Source organism: Indicator indicator, chromosome 1 (assembly GCF_027791375.1).
Source record: "Indicator indicator isolate 239-I01 chromosome 1, UM_Iind_1.1, whole genome shotgun sequence".
In the NCBI taxonomy this organism is placed as follows: Eukaryota; Metazoa; Chordata; class Aves; order Piciformes; family Indicatoridae; genus Indicator; species Indicator indicator.
The window spans coordinates 122,358,892-122,379,552 of NC_072010.1; the positions used below are offsets into that span (position 1 = coordinate 122,358,892).

General features: G+C 36.4%; 1 protein-coding gene across 1 annotated transcript in view; it reads left to right on the forward strand.

Moving 5' to 3' along the window:
• Positions 1 to 20,661, forward strand: part of CFAP47 (cilia and flagella associated protein 47) — a 286,222-nt gene that overhangs the window by 172,181 nt on the left and 93,380 nt on the right. Inside the window, 1 exon segment of the mRNA XM_054395813.1 lies at positions 11,926 to 12,023. Within this exon segment, the coding sequence (XP_054251788.1) occupies positions 11,926 to 12,023 (98 nt within the window).

Sequence of the window (20,661 nt, forward strand, 5' to 3'; positions counted from 1 at the left end):
GGATCACCTAGGGCAGGAACGCATCCAGGTTGGCTTTGAAAGTCTCCAGAGGAGACTCCACAACCTCTCTGGGCGGCCTGTTCCAGTGTTGCACCACCCTCACAGCAAAGAAGTGTCTCCTCATGTTGAGGTGGAACTTCCTGTGCTGTAGCTTATATCCATTATTCCTTGTCCTATTACTGGGTGCTGCTGAAAAGAGCCTGTCCCCTTCCTCTTGGCACTCACCCCTCAGATATTTATAGACATTAATAAGATCCCCTCTCAGCCATCTCCAGACTAAACAGTCCCAGTTCTGTCAGTCTTTCCTCATATGAGAGATGTTCAGTTCCCTTAACCATCCTTGTAGGTCTTCGTTGGGCCCCCTGCATTAGATCCCTGTCTCTCCTGAATTGGGGAGCCTAAAACTGGATACAGTATTCCAGGTGTGGTCTCACCAGGACAGAGTAGAGAGGAGGAGAACCTCCCTAGACCTGCTGGACACACTTTTACTAATGCACCCCAGGATATCATCGGCCTTCTTGGCCACAAGGGCACATTGCTGTGTGGAGATTGCAGTCATTGTCTTTACTTAAAAATCTTTCTGAGGGAAAAAAAAAAAATCCTTTTTTTTTTTTTTTTTTTTTTTTTTCAGCAGTTGTAGTTTTCTGACCTTCAAATTCGTTCTGGTTAATGAGGGTTCTTTTTTTTGTGTGTGTGTTTTCATAGGTCTTTTCATAATTGCAGACAATTAGCTACTTTGTGGGATTTTTTTACATTTCTTCTTCAGTTGTACTTGTCTCTCTCTGTCTTTGTAGTTATGTGCTTATTCTGCTCTCACACTACTTTATCTTAAGTATCTCCTCTGTTTAGCCCCATCTTCTTTGTTTGCCAGGTCTTTGAAGTATGGCAATTATAGTAATCAAATAACATTATTAAGCACATATAATTTATTTTCACGTTAGAAGTTAAATAGTATTTTAAAAGTCTGTTAGTATTCTAAGCAACCAAATCACTTTGCTTTAAAATCTTCCATTATCTCAAATATATTCTAATAATTAAAAAGTTCTATTTCCTCTTGCTTTCTATTCAAACTTCTAAAACCATTATACACTAACTAGAAAAGTATCATCTTCCTATAAATTATTAAAAATTCTGCCTGTGATTTTTAAGTTAAGCAACTGAAACACATTAATTCTCTAGATGTTAGAATAATAGAGCCAGGCAGTAAAAGACAAAATAATACTGTAAGGGCAGATTTTTGAGCAAGTCATGCAACACAAATGTGTCTGAGGTCCAAGCTACTCCTAAACATACAGACCTTTTCCTACTTGAAACCTACCAGTGATCCCTCAAGGGGTTCTGGTTATTTTCAGTGGCTCATTCATGATAGATTCTTTATACAGTAGATTTTTTTTTCCATCTCCTTAGTGTCCCTTTCATCTCATGACTTCAGGGAGTATGCAGTGTCTTATAGTGCAAGTCTGGGGTTCTTTTCAATGTGTGGCAATATAATCTTAAAAGAAGGCAGGGTCAAGGAATGTGCTTGACATTGCAGACCTACTGTGGTAAAGTTTGTGACAGTCCTTCAAATTTATTCTTCAAAAATTTATTTCTCCAGCTATTAATGCAGCAGAATGTCCTACTACCCCCTGCTCCCCCTTCCTCTTTAGAAATTCAGTGAGTTTTCACTTCTTACTAAAATGTGCAGAATTTCTGTTCAGCATTTGGAATTTTCTTCAGCTTTGCATACTTTGTTTTTATACATGTCATGATGCAGACAGAGATTAAAAAGGTGAGGGGAGATGGAGTCTAATGCCAAATAAATTGCCTGTGTCATTGTTGATTTTGATCTCCTCATTACAGCTGTATTTGCTAGTGCCACAAGTGCTTGGTGTCTGCCTAACATATGCTCTGAGTTTACTCCCCATTACTGTTTCCTTAGAGTTTAACATGAACCAGGTCAGACCTTGAGTTCTGCCCCTGTGTGTACCAGCAGACAGGTCTGTGTGTCACCAATAAATAGCTGATAGCAGGCTAGACTATATTTCAGGAAAGGTAGACAATACAAATAGAGACTGAAAAAAGCCCTCATAGAATGGGAAGAACCACCTTTGCCATATTTACATTTTCTCACCCAATTTTAAAGGAGAAGGGAGAACTGCAACCTCATCATGTTAAGGTATTGAAAGTTTATGAAGAGCAACAAGAGAAGGGTTAAGGGGTTATTTTATTTTTTCCAAGTCCTGTAGACATAGTAGATCTGCTGGATATTTTTTCAGGCTGTAACCTGGGAGATGGAGATGAGGAAGTGTCTTTATGGAGTAAAGGTGTCTAGCTGAGAAATGGTGTTACGACATCATACTGCAGTGGTATTAATAAGACGGAAGACTCAGCTTCAAAACTTGAAGATGTCAACAGCATTAGGCATCCATTTCTTTGAAATAAGCTGTCTGTGCTGTTAAAACTCTCTTTTCTTACAGTTTTGGAGAAAGTTTGAGGAAAAGCAAGAGTGTTCATAGGCTGGTGGTATTTGAGTTTCCACATAAGATGGTGATATTCACTTGAAAAGATGGCTTTAAAGACAGAAACAAAAAACCAGAGGTTCTAGGCTTCGGTCTGATAAGAGATCAGACACTTGTTTCCTGGGGACCACAGCTAATTCCAAAGGCTAAAATGTGGTTTTGATTTTACATTTTATAGAAATGCTCTCATTTAGGTTTCCAGATTTTTGGAGACTTGGTCATTATCTCGTTTTGGACAAATCCTAAAGAAACGGAACCTTACACTGGCTTGTAGATTTCCCTCTTGCAGAATGACCTTCTTTACTAATCCTGCCTATGTGTGTTATATGAACTTGAAAATTTTGAATTAATTAAGGTGCATTTTTACACATGAAAGCATCATAGTTTAATTTTAAATTGCAGGATTTTGAAGTGCACTGCTTTCATATGCCAGCTCCAATGTAGGTGGACAAAATAATGCAATCTTCCAACCTCAATTTAACTTTAGTAGGGTCCCTCTCTACGACCTAGATTTGATACAAAATGTAGGCACATTCTAAATTTATGAAAGTTGCTCTAAGCAAATTCTAACATCCTATCCTTTACAGACAAGATTAATGTCTGAGGAATATTAAAAAAAACTATTTCAAGCAATGTTGTGTTACATGAAATAAATATTTGTTGAAATGTTAGGGTTGGTTAATATGTTCATGTGCATAAAATGCAGCTGAGACCAAAGTTTATTTTGTTATGGAATGCAAAAGCATTTTTAAAAGCTATGCATTTTCATTTACATTTAGTAAAAAAAAATAACCCTTTAAGGGAGAAAACTCTAAGTTAAGAACTTGGAAGAAGAAAGTGTAGAAACTTTGCCTTTGCAAGGATAAGCTATTTGTCACAGGATCACAGAATGTTAAGGGTTGGAAGGGACCTCCAGAGATCATAAAGTCCAACACCCCTGCCAGAGCAGGACCATAGAATCTAGCACAGGTTGCACAGGAATGCATCCAGATTGGTCTTGAAAAGTCTCCAGAGGAGATTCCACAACCTCTCTGGGGAGCCTGTTCCAGTTCTCTACGACTCTCACAGTGAAAAAGTTCCTCCTCACGTTGAGGTGGAACCTCCTGTGCTGTAGTTTATATCCATTGCCCCTTGTCCTGTCACAGGGTGCAAGTGAGAAGAACCTGTCCCCTCCCTCTTGACACCCTTGACTCTTGTCACATAGTAAAAATTAAGTTTACCTTTTACATAATTTTAAACTTCCCTCCCCCCAAATTATGTACAGATTTTCTGTGCTTGGAAGCAAAATGAAGGGAGAGATACCTTGAGTCAGGATTCCATTTCTAAATCTTTTTCATAGAGTGATGGATTTAATCATACAGAAAATTTTCAGGTTTTGCCTGGGACATATGAACCAATTAGATTTATCTAGAGACACTGTTCAAAGAAATATCTTATTGTAAAGGGTTTCTGTGTCCTTGGACAGATTGTTGTAACTAGTTTTGTCTCTGGACTAAACCTTGAGGTTTATGATGAGTCTGAAGTAATTAACGAAAATTCTGTAGAAAGAAAAAGGACGAAACAAAACTGTGAATTTAACATGGTAGAGAAATTTAATATGTTGGGAAGAGTCTAGAGAAGAAATGTTGGGACTTTTTAGTGTAATTCTCATATTGCTAAGGACAAATTGAAAAATAAGCATATATGATGATTTATGTTTCTTAATAGATAGTCTGTTCCAAATAATATATTTAAAAAATTATTCTAAGTCAAAGAGAAAAAAAAGAATAAATATGGCATATGCTTATTAACTAATCATTCCCCATGAGTGACAGCTCTTGTCCTTCAGAGATGATTCTACAGGGGTTTGGATACTCATGGATATTTTGTTTGCATGTGGTAAAATGAAGTCTAAATGTTGATTTATCCTCTACTAGTAGTGGTGAGCTCTTCATATACTGAAAGCTATTACATATTTACATGCTGCAGGGAGCTAGATAAAATATCTTCTTTAATTTGTATTTTAAATTCTGTGAAATCATATATGATGAGAATAATATTAAGGGTATCCACTCAAAAAGAATTTGGAGTGTTTTGTAGAATGAGGAAATCAATCTATGTTATTCCTTTGGCTGTTACTACTACAAAACATACCCTTAATGACACAACTAAGAGTGTTTTTGATGTTGTGTGTTTTTTTTTTAAGATAGAATTGAGTGTAATTTTATTTTATTGCTACACTAGCTCTGCCAATTTTAAGTACAAATGCTGTTGAAAGAACACATACTGAATTTGAAAATACCACTCTAATTCAGCTTTTTGTTTAAGTGATCATACTTTTGCTGCCAATATGAGGCGGCTGTAAAATTAGGATAAAGTATTTTAAACAAAACAAATTCACATTTTATTTAGCAGTACAATTCCAGTTTCCCTGTTGTGCCCATATCCACCTCTCCCCCAAAACACCCTTAGAAGTCTATGCTTTTCCAGAGTCCAAGACAAATCTTCCTTCCTCATCAGTGATGTGTAATTCAGCTGCATGATAGGCAGCTGTGACCCAATCAGAAGAGAAGAATCTTTTCTAATTTTAAGCCAATACATGACCACTGATGCTTGGCATCACATTTGAATGCTGGTGTGGCAGACAGAGGATCAACAGTAATTTTAAGGAAAGGAGAGGAACAGGGAGAAGAGAAATTTCAGTTTGTGGCTGATATAGTAGGATTGTATTCTCCTCTGCCTGAGTAGAGCAAAGCATCTTGTGAGTGTGAGGAAGGAGATTTCACAACTGATAACTCTTCAGGGCATGGAATGAAGTATAAGATTAAAAGTATATGGCTTACAGCACTAATTTAAGTGGAATTTTGTAGATTTTGTTTTTAATTGCACAATAAAATGAATAGATTACACGGAAGAGGAGCAGTTTATCTGTATCACTTAAAGAGAAGTAAGAGAAGACACCAGACTGACCAGATTACAAAATGATGTTCAACTCTCTGAAAAGCTTATTGAAGGATGATGTTCAATTTTCATGTGAAGTGTAGTTTAGTAGTCTTGTGTTTTAAACACAGAACATTTTATTCACAAATATATTCACTGTAGATAAATATTAGTAAATTAAATTTTCTTGTTGACTTGTTATTAAGGATTGGATACAAAAATGTCTGGGTTTTGTGTTGTCATCCCCCCCCTCAAATTCAGGGCAGCTTTGTGTAATAGAAAGTACACAGCTTTTTGTGCTTCTAATGTTTCCATACAACAACAACAACAACAAAAAAAGACTACAGAATAGTCAGAGAAACTTCTAAGAAACTCAAAATGTGAGTTGATTGAAATTGCAGTAGCTAACATATGGAAGATGCTGGTTTGCCCTAACCAGTAATGACACATGCTTGACCCTAACAAGCAAGGATGAAAGCCTACTGACCAAGAGAAACACTAAAAGAGAAGATTGTGGAGATTAAGTATTTAAGTAGATGCATTATGTTCAGAAGATCTGTGCTCACTCCTTTTTAGTGATGTTTTCCATCCGAAGTACTGACTAAAATTTGGTTTGTTTGTTTTGTGAGGTCTGACAAGATCATGACCTGGTAGTTGCATAAAGCAGGTTCAAGTTTTTCATGGAAGTCCCAGAGTAAAATGATAAGAGATAGAGGTCTAAAGTCAAACTGAATTTATCTTATAACACATCAAAGTATGATGCTCAGGCCCTACGAGGAGACTTCAAATGCATTAAAAATGTTAATGCAGTCTTAGGAAAGTGGGTGTGTAGGTAATGGTGAATTTAGAATTGTGTTTGTAATAGTATTTTCTGTTTTGAGTTGTTCACAGAATTCTGGGAACATCATGTTCTGTATTGAGACGTCTCAAGTGGAGAAAACAGCATCTTCTCAAAACAACGTCAGCAACTTGGAACATTTTTGTATTACAACAAATGTTTTCTAGGGTAGAGAGAAGAGTATTTACTTTTATTTTTCCTGTTTTTTAAAACGTGTGCAGAAAACAGAAGTGGACAGATATAATCTCCCTTTGTGGGAGATTATTTGTTGGGAATGAGACACGTCTGTTCCAGCATGAGTGTATTGAGATTATCTCAATGTTTCAGCCTTGTTTTCCCAGTGTCTACTATCTGGTAAAGTAAAACTCTTGGGAAAAGAAAGAAAAAAAAAATGTAATCAAACCAGCAAAAAATCCCCAACCCTTCAACCTTCTGCTCTATACATTAGCAAATGAAGTTTTAACACCAGATCTATTTTTGGCCTTGTGTGTTATCCTTCAAATTTGAAACAGAAACAGGGAGATAAGACTAAAGGAAAGGTCAAGAGCAATCATTATGAATTTAATCTCATGTTCACATCTTTTCAGGGAGCTAAAGCTTTTGTAGGTTTTTGTAACTTTGTAAGTGATGTATGAGAACTTTATAAGCTCTGTCTTAGGAGTGAAGAAATTCAGAGTAGAATTAGTCTGTAATTACCTGAGAATGAGGACACTTGAAACAAACTGGATTTAGGCTCATCTATTCAAATACATTATATAAATAAAGACCTCAGACTAATCTATAAAGATGCTATTTGGTATTAGGTTTACAGCTAAAAAAAGTCCTAGGTTTTATGTTTTTAAAAATGAAAGTGGGCAGGAAAGCAATAATTCAGCCATGTTCTCATACAATAAAAGTTGACAGAACATCAAAGGTTATACAACTTCAGCGCTTAAAATTAAACAATACTTGCAGGGCTATTTGTTGAAAGAGTTCAAGTGTAAAAATAAATGGAAGGATTCTCCTGCAGCAGAGAATTGCCAGGTTCTTTCCATGTGTGGCAATTAAAGTATTTGACATTTTTTAGGGAAATACCTATGAGGGTGTTGTGGAAATGATGTTATGATCTAAAGTGCCTAAATGTGTGTACTATAATTTCAAAATGCGTACAGTATATTCCCTCCCAAACATGATAGCTTTGATCAGAAAGATTGTTTGTGGTTTTGTTGTTTATTTAGAGTCTCCAGAAAAAATACTCACTTTTCCAAAATGGAGGTACATCTAAAGAGAAAGATATCTAAAAGTTCAAATGCATAAGTAGTTGAAAAAAGAATTCAGATTTCCTTACCAAAAAAAAAAAAAAAAGGAAAAATAAAACCACACAGCTTTGATAGCTAAAAATACTTGAGATCTAAACTAAAAAGAAAGCAACTTGATCTGAATGCTTTGCTTTTGAGACATGTCAGTATTTTTAAGCAGTTTTCATGAACAGAACCAATAGCTTATATATAAAAGTAAGAAGAGAAGAAGCAAGTAGATTTTGACATCTACATCCCTATAATTATGAAATAGAGAAAAATGGTTCAGGAGTGCTAAGAGCCAACAAACCAGGCTTTAAGTCTATATGGAAAAATATCTTGGTAGCAGTAATAGATGCATTAATTGCTGGAAGACATAACAGTGTAATGACAAGTAACAAGGCAGTTCCACAAAACCTGCTGTGCAATAGGGAAAAAGTGAAAGTACTCCTAGCACACTGGAGATAGACATCTAGTTGATCAGCTTGTTAGAGACAGAATATGTTACTTAAAATATCTGTCCTATGGAGACAAAATGGTTCAGGACTTCTCATACCAAAAAAGAAAGCCTTTTCAATTTACTCTTTATCTTTCTTCATGGTGAGAACTACCCATTTCTTCCTGTTTCTGTGTTTTGATCCCATCTTCTAATGTTCCCTCTTCTGCAGTTTGGTTTCTTTAGAAGCCTTTAGAAAAGAATCCTGAAAGAGATTTTTGGGAAAAAAAGGGTACTATGTGAAGCACATCTCCCTTTATTCACTCAGCTGTCAACTTTGTCAAAGAATTCAAATAGTTTTGTTTGTTGTGGCTTTTCTCCCTTATTGTTATTCTTAATAATTTTATTTGGGACATGTAAACAAACTCACATCTGCAATTTCGTAGTTTGTTCCAGAGACCTGTCTAAAAACTGATGGCACATTCTCTGCCTTTTAATTTCTTTGAACCTGGAATTGACTTAAGCAATGAGTTGCATGCCAGTTTGCACCATCACACTTTCATACCTGGCTTCCTTCTGAATTGTTGGGCAAAGACTCTCGCCCAGGCGATTTGCTAGTTTCTTTTTTATCAGTCTACTCCAAAGTGTTCTCTTTTGAAACCTTAATTTGGAGGAGTCCCTCTGACTCCTCAAAACAAGCTCTAGTGTGGGTATAGAAAGCCCCTGAACTCCACTATAACAAACCCTACTGCAAATAATTAATTTGAATGTTCTGCTGCAGACTTATCTACCTTGAGAATTCCTTTTCCACCCTGATCAGCTATCAGCCCTTCTGAGTTTGGCAGGCTACCAGCTTCAAAAGTTTGAAAAAGTTTTTACTACTGCTTTTTTTAAGTCTTCAGGAAATTGTCACTCAAAGGAGTTTTTTGTATGGGTGTTCTTGGAGGTTTGGGGACAGGGAGGCAGCCTTGTTCATTTTCTGCTTAAACAAGTTTATACTCTTCTATTTTCCTTAATTGTAGAGAACATTCATTTATAACTCTGTTGCTTTACTTCAATAAATCCCATTGTCCTGCTCTTTAATCACATAACCTGTGTAAATAGAACTTTACTACGGATGTTTTCCTTTGTTGTCTCCCACCTGAATTTTACAGACTTCTGTTGTACCTTTTCATACAGCCTGACTACATTCTGGAAGGGTGTGATGTCCCAAGCTCTTGGCACCTTTTGATTTTTCTTTGTTTTTTAGCTAAGAACTTTTATTTCAGATTCTAGGTGACATGTTCTGGTGTAAAGGGATCCTCTCTTCTTGCAAAACCCATCTCTTTGCTGTATACTATTTTTTTCTTCACTTTAAAAAGTTGATTAAATTCAATGTTATGTACGTTCCATAATCCTCTAGTGGACATTCAAAAGATGTCTTTACCTCAATCATAGTAATTTTGATAGATCCTAAGATACTGAGGCTATTCCAGAGACTAGAGGATTGTAAAATTCTGATGGGATTAAAAAGTAATAAATTGTATACATCTCAAATTAGTCTGGAAAAAAAAAAGCTAAGTTAATACAGGATATATTCAGTGAAGTTTTGAAAAAAAAAATTAGTGTAATTAGGGCCAGTCAGCTGCAGTTTTGTTGGAAATAGGGTCTATAAATAAAGCCATATATGCAGATGCAGAACTGCAACAAGTGGCTCTGAGAGGAGCTGGGGTCACAACAGAAAAGAAAAGCTTCCAAGACTAATACTGCTGCAAAGCAGAACTGAACTCCTGAGACTAATACTGTGGCAAAGTAGAACTGATAATGTATCTCTCTAGTGTATGATTCAAGGAAGTCTGAGTAGGAGGATGAAGGTTATTTTCATCTCATATAGTACACTGCCAAACAGGAATACTGCAAGCAGTTCTTGTGTCTGCATTTTTAAAAGTTGCTGAACAACTGTTTAGGCTTGCAAAAAAATTTGCCACATGTAATATTTGTATTGTGGAGATCAGCCTTGTGATGAGAGACTTTGGGCTCAATCTCTTTGGCCTATTTGAGCAAGATTGAAGAGCTAATTTTATTAATACTCATGACTACATTCCAAATGTAGGAAAACGCTAGATACTTAATGGTAGATCTCTGAAAGCTATCAGAGAAAGTCATTACAAGATCTTTTGGCTGGACATTGAAGCAAATCTAATGGAAATCAGAAATTGGACTCATATTTAAATGTCTTCCAGTAATTAGCCTCCAGAACAAACTGCTGGTGGATATCTTCAAATCAAGACTCGGTCTATCTGTAAGATATGCTCTAGTAAAAGACATTACCAGACTGTAGTAGCACAAAAGCAATTCTGTGTAATGCGAGAATTTAAGTTCTGTGATATGCCAAAGGTCGTATTAGATGAACTGATGTTGATTTAATTTTACTTAATATAATACAGAAATTATAAACCCACTGTCATTTTCATATGGCCTTTGCAGGCTCCCATGGTTACTGGTAGTAAACACTTCCCTCTTTCTGGCCTTAATTGTAACACTCATGCAAATTTCTGTTATTTACAAGTTTCATAATCATCATCATGAGCAGAATTTAAAATTTATCTTTATAATTTCATGAGCATGCACATGTAATTGTAAACAGTTTTCTGTGGCTTCATAAATGATGTCCAGAATTCAAAGGGAGTCTGATGAATTTCAGCTTTTGCACATATCACCAGAATTTCCCACCTGTCTTTCTTCAACTAGATAATACAAAATGGGAATAACATCTTCTGGATTTCTTACCTGTTTACCTTATAATTAAATGTAGGTTTACAATGGTTTACTGTATGGTTTTTTTTTTTTTTTTTTTTTTCTGACCAGCCTTTAGTAGTCATTGGTAGCAGAGCTTAGGATAAGACAGATAATCAATCCGATCTATTAGGATAACACTGCTGTGTGAATGTTTTGATGCAAGTGTTTACCATCTTTGGGCATTCTTGGTGTCTTTAATAGCAACTTGTTCATTGTCACAATAACTCTGGATGACCTTTCTCAAATCCTGAGAGCCTGAGTAAGTGGACCTCTAATTTTCAACTGTAAATGTTTTCTTCGTTCCTCCCTGGTGTTTTGCTGATTTTCCAGCCTCTCTTACTCTGCACATTCCAGCTTGCATATTTATGATGCCTTTTTAGCTGCTTTTGCCACAGCAACAGTGGGCATTACCAGTGAGAATGGATCGAAGCTTGAGAGGGAATGGACTGAAGCTTGAGGAGGGTAGATTTAGAGTGGACAGTAGAAAGAAATTCTTTACTGTGAGGGTGGTGAGACACTGGAATGGGCTGCCCAGGAGGTCATGGATGCCTCCTCCCTTGAGGTGTTCAAGGACAGGTTGAATGAAACCTTGAACAACCTGGTCTAGTGGAAGGTGTCCCTGCCCATGGTGGGGAGGTTTGGAACTAGATGATCATTAATGTCCCTCCCAACACAAGCCATTCTATGAATCTATGAAAAATGCATTGCAGTAGAAACCTGTCTTTTCAAACATGTACTTGGCGGTGGATCCTATGTAACTGAAAATTTTCATCTGTTTGATGAATAACCTGTAGTTTTAATTCTATGGTGGAAACAGATTGTAATAAATAATTTGGAATATTTTTGAACATTGTATTTGTTGAAGCAAAACAGTAATGAATCAATGATAGCTAAAATTCTAAAACAATGTGCTAGTCTAGGAAATTAATTTATCAAAGTTCTATTTCCTTTCAATTTGTTTAGATATTGATTTAGTTACTATTTTGAATCCTGTCAAGAAAGGATTAGATAATGGAGTTGATTTACAGCAATTAAATCAGTTCATGATTTGCTTTGTCTCAATGTGAAAAATAATTGGCATTTCTGCTAAAAGTCCAAATTCCTCATTGATCTGAATGTGCTGAGGTTGATCACCTCATGAGATTCTCATAAGGCATTTTGTTCTTTTTAACATAGGAGAAAGTTCTTCAAATTGCAAAGTGTGGTTCTCCGTAAAGATTATCAGCATGCCTGCAGCAGCAGAAAGAGAGATGGATGTGAGATGCAGAGCTCTGGTAAGATTTATCTAAATGTTTAATTTTGTTCTACAGTGTCCTAGTTAGAGTGGGAGAGATTGCTCTATTGCTCCAAAAGGTGCAGAAGAATAACACTCACACAAACGGATTGGATAGTCATGGAAAGTTTAAATGGAAAAGCAATTCATATACTACAAAAACTTACAAAGCATAGTGGTGAGCATAGCAAAGCATAGCAAAGTTCCTTTACACCACACCAAAAAACCCCTCAACACTCCCCTTCTCCCTACCTGGGGTTCACCAAAACCCCCAAGGCTTCTTTCTTCCCCATCCCCGTTTTCAGACTGGCCAGGCCTGAACTGGCCCTCCCCCACCTAAACAAGCCAAGACTGTGCAGGAAAAAAAAAAGTTACTCAGGCCAAAGAGGCCTCTGATACTCCCCCATTGTTACCAGATAAGAGAGCATCTCTCTCCCACCAGAGCAGAGAGAAGAAAGAGAAAGACAATAAGTTTGCAGCCAGACTCATAAGGGTGCAGGATTTATGGGTAGCAATACACTATTGCCTGTGTCCACCCACTAGGCTGGACACTCTGGACACTGGAGGTCTCAGCTCTGTGGCTTCTGTTTTGGAAGCACCCAGCCTAAACGGCCACATACTGCATTAGAAGAAAAATGTAATTTTTATTGTTGGTCTGGCTGCTATCACGGAGGATTAGTCAATTTTATTAAGTGACCACACACAATCACTTTCTGAATACCAAAACTCAATGCTTACCAAGACCTCATTTAAGCTCAGTGCTATGAACTAAAATGAATGCTAGGAAAAAATGTCTTCTTTATTACATTTGAATAATTACACTTTTATTCTTATGACATTTACTTCTAATTTTGTATCTCATATGATGCTGAATTCTACGAAAATGTCAAGCAGCTTCTGTACAGTCCACAACAGAATAAGTCTCTTTTCAAACCCTCCTTCTTTAGGCATGTCAAATTATTACTATCATTTAGATTCAATCATTGAAATATTTTTAATCATATTTGTAGTACTAGATAAATATGCTTCCAGTCTCAAAAAATTAATTGTTGTTAGTCATATTAGAAGGATGATTCCATCACATTAAATAAATTGTGTATTTTAATGACTTTATGTAAAGATAAAATAACTGTTTAGTATGCTTGCTTAATTGGTGCTGGTTTTATTCTTGAAGGATTTGTACTTGTATTTATCTTTGTGAGGTTTTTATTTTCAGAGCTAATATTTTTCTTATCTTCTGTAAATGGATATTTGCTTTATCATCTAGGTGTCCTTTTTTCTGCATGAATTGTTAGCAGCTAAGAAATACTGACTTTAATAATGGATGCTGCTAACAGGTTCTATGAATAGAAATGATGGTACAGTATTTTACTGCAGGATCATTTTTACAACTACAAATGTGGGCTAAAAGTATTACTAGTGGACTACTTCTTCCAGTAACACATGCTATGAAGGGAGAAGTGTCCCCTCAGTTAATTTTATGTGCTAGCATGTGTTTATGTGGGGGAAAAAAATTCAAACCTTTAAGTATTTCTTAAAATATTTAAAGTTCATATATCACTTCTGATTTGTCTTCTTTCCTTGAAGTATAGTATCCTGATTGTAAACTTCTGCAGGGCTGAGAAATAGAGAATGACAATTTCAAAATCTTGGTCTTGGGTGATAATTGGTTTAGGAGGTGTCTGGTGCTGGTAAGAGATTAGTCCTCCTGCTGGGCCTACTTTTCAAACACTTCTCACCTAGTTTCAGAAATAATTTTGCCTTCTAATAGTTATATAAACTGTAGATCAGAAGTAGCACACTTGCCAGCTCTGATGGTTTTCTTCACTTTGGAGATATTGGCTTAAGAAGTGGTTACCCTAAAAAGTCATAGCAGATCTTTGGCACTTGGGCACCTTGCTTTGGGGACTGCAGGGGTAGAAGCCTTCTGTTGATCAGTTTTAGATCTGTAACTGTTTTACAGAGAGCAACAATACAAGGTTGCACAAAAGATGTGGTAATATTCCCTACATCATGCATCTTCCCTGACACCTCTTCTTCCTTGGTTTAACTGCATGAAGGGAACCCACAAGGAAAGGTGCATCTGTGTCAGCCTTCTAGTTCACAGAAGCAGTGTTTTTCAGGTGTCTCTTCTATCATTCCTGCTTATTGCCCTTCCCTTTATATTGCACAGCAGTCCTGGAGTGCATGAAATGCATTTCTTCTGCATTTAACTTACCTGGAGAATATTTTCCAGGTGTTCCTCTAATGGTCTTTGAGCATTAACGGGTGTTTTAAGTTCATGGGACAGAAATAGAAATACTCTTAAGCAAAACATTGACAGGTGCTCCTACTGTGTGGACATTGGGTCTTCAACACCAGCTTTTCTTTTGCTCTGTGTGTCCACTCTTTTTGTGTCTCACCACACGCTAGTACAGACAAGTCATAGCACCTTAACTTTTGTTAACTTTCCTATCAAAAAAGACTATGTCCTGTTATTCCAAAAGGAGTGCATTTTTGTAGGCTCTGCATTTTGTCAATAGACAAGTGTAAGATAAAGAGCTTGTTACAAATACAACCAGAGTTAAAGAAGATACAACTTAGAATTTAAACTGTGTCAGTCTCTCCTTGTCTTTTTTTTTTTTTAATATTTAATTAAAAATGCATGTAATTAAGATTATTTTGTAATTATGTAACCTGGAAGTTGAAAACCATGACACAGTGTTTTGCTAGCTGTGGCACATTAATTTTTTCATGAACCCTAAACTAAACAGTAAAGTGAATGTTATACGTGGTTGAGACTTTGATCATGTTCTCAGAAATTGAGTAACCTGAACTTATGAATCATGCCCTAAACGCAATTTTTAGAATATGCTTCCATAACAATTGGTAGCATAGTAAGTAATATTCTGTAAAAGAACCATGACAACACCATTTGTTGAAGACCCCCAAATTTAGTAATTATTAATCACTCTAACTAAGAACAGTGTGGCAAATAATTCAGACCATAATATAGCCAACCAACAATAAAGCAACATAAAAAGAGAGATTTATCTAAATGAAGGTAAATTATGAGCAATATTAGAATAGAAATAAAAATTTCTGATAAATATTTAGCAGCTGGTATCCCCCCCTCCTCTCTTCCCTACAGATGCATGAATCAGTTCTGTGATACAACAGCAGGGAGCTGATGTATATCACGAAATGACAGCTGAGCTGTCACAAACTGCTGTTGAACAAAAATGTAGGGTTAGCTCTAAATGAAGTAATTAGAGGGATGCTTTGTCTATGTTAGTTGAGTGGACATATATATGAAAAATACCCAAGTGAAGAAAGGCAGTAGCCTTGTACAATTAAACTACAGTTTGCTCACTGATGGTATCTGGGGTACAGATTGTATCTAGCTTAGTAAAATAGTTAAATATCACTGAAAGGAAAAGAAGCTTGCGTTCTGTTCCCTGCATATACTTCTGCAATGATTGTCTTCCTAATCAGTGGGACTTGTGCTGGATTTTTAACTCAAGATGAATCATGGTTGCATATACATTCTGTAGACGTGAGGTTTTTGTTTTGTTTTAAATAGTAATGAGAGGAATGTGAAAGAGAGCAGTGAGAATTTCTTAAATGTGTAGTTCTCTTAAGTATAAAATTTCAGACTGTGTTTGGAGGCTCTTACAAGTGATGATCTGTGTTGGTTTTTTTTTTTTAAGAACTATTATCTTCCTGTCCTGCCATTTTCCTGAGTTCCAATGAAGATTGGTGGTACTGCTACTGATTTTCTCCTTGGTGATTAATGTGAATCAATGAGTAGTGAACTCACTCCTGTCCTTGTGTAATATGAAGGAAGGGAAGAAAGGATCTTTATTATTCGTTCCCTTCTGTTGCCGTTTGTCCATCTGTGTAACAGGAACCTGTATCTTTTATTCTAGAGTAACTTGGCAGGAGTACATCTGTTCTCATAAAATGTAGAACAACCCTGTTCCTCCAAAATATTATTGCTATTTCCCTGCAAATCCTCTTTAAAAATGCTCGAGTGAAATTCAAACACTATCTTATAGCTGTGCATCTCCAGAATATGAGATGAAGCAGGTAACTGCTCTTTTCTGCTGGATTTCTATGGATAGTATGCACACCTTCTGAAACATCAAATGGTATTTAAATGACATCTTTACAGTGAGCAACAGATTTACACACATAAAAATTCTCCAACAACATCAAGTAAAAATAGTTGATTATGGATTTGATTTGATTTGAAATAAGATGCTATGTTGATATTTGTAAAATGCTGCTGACTCAGGAGTTACTTACTTTAAGTTACATAGTTTTAGTTGACATGTTTACTTTAGACTAAAACCTTTTCCTGTTTTAGGCGGTTTGGCCTGTTGAAAAAGGAATTCAGACCATTCCTGTTCTATCTGAATCAGCGTAAAGAATGACTTGCTTAATCACCATCCTCAGTAGTAGAGAGGCTGAATTTAGGCTGGTAAATTAATTACCTCAGATTGTTTAGAAAAATAGGCTGTAACAGTTGACTTGGAAATATTCTAATGGATTTAATCAGGGTGTATATGGAGGTCAAGAAGTAAGCCAGTTCTTCAGTGTTTGTGTATAATGTCTAAAAGGCTGGCAGTTACTGCTTTGAGCATGCTTACTCTTTATTTCACAGAGAAAATGCTAAGTGTATATTGCTGGTTCACTGAGTCAAGAGACTTTCTAATCCATCTATATATTTGAAAAATAGTATTGGCTGTCTTGAGAGGAAGTACCTAGTATGTGAGCTCCAAGCAGGATATGTGCAGCTGGAGATAAGCTAGAAGGGAAGGTCTGTTTTGAACAGTGAATTATTAGTTTGTGCTTTAATAAAACTAAGGGCCTGGAAGGGATTCAGTTTGGTTTCCTAAGTGCAGAGACAATAGTTTTGTTTATTCTCTGCCAAATCTTTCTCTTTCTCTCAAGTCCCTGAGAGCCTCATGAGTACTTAGAAGTTGCTAATGTAACTCTGAAACATATGCTGCACGCCCCCACTTCCACAAGAGTTGTTCTTGTTGGGTTGAAAATTGTGCCACTGTTACCATTTGTATTGGCTTTTAAGTCTGTGCCACTAATGAACTACTTCTGCTCTCTTCAGTGGTGATTTTAATAGATTGCTGTGACAATCTTCACACTTAGCAAGATGTTTATATGCAGATCTAAGAATAGGAAGAGTGTTTCCATTACTGGTTCCAGCTCTTTCTAACCTTCAAACCTCCCCGTTTTTTGCAATCTCTAGGAACGCAGCAGTCTGTTCTATGTGATTCACACATGGCAGATGGTGCCTGTAGGATGGATATAGCAATTGAGAAACTTCATTAATATTTACCTGAGTTTCTAAACTGAAATCTTAGGAGAGTTGCCTGGGTTACCCAGGGATGTGGCCGAGGCACCATCCCTGAAGACATTCAAGATCAGACTTGATGTGGCCCTGGGCAGCCTGATCTAGTTAGAGGTGTCCCTGCTTACTGCAGAGGAGTCAGACAAGATGACCTTTGAGGGTTCCTTCCAATCTGATGCAATCCGTGGATGCATGCAGATACCTTTGTAATAGCAGTCCTTTCCTTCACAGGGTCTTTCGGGTACTCAAAATTGAGCATGTAGGAATATGGAGATATCAGTGCCTAAAGGGCTTTGTATTCTTACTCATAAGGTTGTGATTCTCTAATAAACACTTTCTTCCATATCTTTCCCAATACCACTGCATAGAGAGGGGAGACTGCTTTCTGGGTGACAACAGAACTAGTTAGACTCTGAAGAGACACCCAGAGAAGTACAAGGGTGGGCCTGTGTACAGTCTACTCTAATTTTAGCTGTTTCAGATATTCTTGTAACAGATACCAGATCATAATAATATGATTTTTTATGTTAATATAATTAAAAACATCGCTTGTGATACAGTGAACTTTAATTTCTTTTTTTAGAGTAAATGCTAAGGGAATATGTGGGACAGACACCTCTATTATGTCACATATGGAAAACAAAATTAATAATGCAGCATTTGCTGTTTTATGTGAGACAGTCATCTGTAAGCAAACTTTAAGGACTTAAAAGTTAACTTTGCTTAAAGCAACAACTAACAATGAGGATGTTTTTAAAATTTATCTGTCTTTTAAGCCATAGTATGGCTTAAAGGTATAGAACTAGATAACTCATAGAGACTATTCCTTCAGATTTATATATATATTTCTGTTTTCAGAAAACCTGTGAACATTTCAGAAATTATCTTTGCATTATAATACTGATAGTCTGGCCCCTGAGAATCCAGAGATATGCCAAAAATAAAAGTTGGATTTAAAGACCCAAGTGTCTAGGATTTGGGAGAGGAAGTTTTTTATCCAAGGTACTTCTCCTGTCAATAAGAATTTATTTGTAATTTTCTGTTCTTGGTAAATTCAGGAGGAAAAGTTATTCTTGGTACAAACCCTGACAAATTAAGTTTTGTTATCGAATTATCTACCTCCATATGTTTTGTGCCAGTAATAATTATGGTATCAGTTTTTTAAATTACAAAGTAAAATGTTTATTTAAAAATCTCTTTTTAGAGCTACAGAGTACAAGAGTTATATTAGGTGCAGCATCTTAAGACAAAAGTTAATTAGCATTTTACCTCTGCTGGTAGAGTATCTTGATGGTAAGTGGTATAGCTAGGATGTAAATTATCTCATTAGTATGGTCATAAAAGTGGAATAAAATGAAATAGTAAAGCTGGTTTCTAGTTTTAAAAAGTAGAGAAGTACTTTTAATTAGCTTGTAGGAGTGCGAACTGGGAGTAGAAGCACATAGTAGAACATTTGCTTCCACAAGGGTAGCAGGAGCCTTTTCCTGATCAGTTCTGAGCAATCTGGTACCTCTGCATTTCACTGTCATAGACTTGATCATGTTGGTGGTTTCATGACAGAGAGAGCTTTCTAACCTCACCACAGTGCATTTTAAATCCAGGACAGTGTACCCGTGGTGCAAATAGCAGTCTATGTGTCTAATAGAGTCAATTAAATGACTGGAAGTAATTCTGTTGTTTCAGTTGCCAACTTTAATATGAATATGAAGAAATCATAGCCCTCACCAAGACTTCCAAGGTCTGTTCTATTGCAATTGTGCCTATCTACTGGAATTCTGTATTTACAGCATTACTGTAACTTCCTACAACACTTGAAAACAAATCAATGTGACCAGCCCAAAATTATTGCAGCAAACTTTTTGTTGTAGCATTATATGGGTGTGTACAGTAAGCTGAAGAATTAAGCTTTGTAATTCTGTGTAGCCTCAAAGTCCAGGGTTAATAGTGAATTCCTTGGGTAAATAAGAGTGACAAATACTTGCTTGAATACTTAACCTGACTGACATTCACAATGATCTCTATGGGTAAGATTTAGTCTAGATGTAGAGAAACTGTTGTAAAAGACAGGTTTTGCTAATTGTCTACCTAATGTATCAGAAACTTTTTGGAAACAAAGTGTCCTAAATTGTGTATTACCTCCCAACGAGACATAATTGGTTGTCTAAAAATGCAGTAGTAACTGATGGCTGTTCACTATGAACAGGCCAGTTCTAACTTAGAAAAATTACACCTTCTAGTGCTTTTAATGATACTGGCACTGGTATTTTGTTCTGGCACTGTGGGTGTCTGTGAAGCAGACAAAACATTCTGAAAAAAAAGAGAAATGTCTCTTTTTGAGAGATGCAGTCTGAATTTACTGAAGTGTCAGGTATCCAGAACATTCTGATTGAAGAAGGACTGCAAATACAGTTATTGATTTGATTCAAACCATGTTCTCAGTCATTGGCACCTCATATGCTGCATGTATCTGCATGGCAACGTGACCTATAAGAATGATGAATAGGAGCTGTATTGAAATCTGTCAGGTGTGGAGTCCTGCTTTCCAAAAACGTAGTTGTCAAAGTAGATGTAAATTGTTGTCCTGTAAAATGCTCTGAAGCATCTGGTCCTTTGTTACACTAATGCCATTACAGGTACTTTCTTCCAGACTGGCTGTGGTAATGGAAAAGGTCAGCCTACTCATATTTTTCATTTGTGCTCTCTACTCGGATTCATCTTTGATAAGCCAGGTTGTTGTACATGGTGGCTCAAGCAACTGAACTGATCACTGAAGTGCCAGCCTTCAGTATAGAGTTTGGTGAAAAGTAGCTGTAATTGATAATTTCTTCACCCTACACTGCTGGGGCTAAAAAAGAAAATCTGCCTGTGGTCTCAGGATGAAGAATTATTGAGCTTCAATCTGTGTGAGCACAGAGGTGGCCTTGATTTCAAATGCAAAAGAATATTCATTAAGATGTGAGCATAGTTATTACTTCCTCAGCTGTGGGAATTTGGGATATTAATTTATCTTTGAGTCAGTCTGTATCCCCTTGTCAGGTTTTGATTTTTTTTTTTATGATTGTATTGAAATACCATTTCTCTTTTAATTCAACTTCTCTCTGCTACAACTGCTTCTATCTATTTATACCAAACCAGAAACATGATACAGAAGAACAAAACTCAAACAATGCTGAGTGGAAGTCCAAATATGTGTATATTATTTAGTTCATTAGCTTTTCCTACCTGTCTTTAAATTATTGCAATATCACTTTAGTGTGAGTTTCTCAATATGCATGATGGGGAAACATGA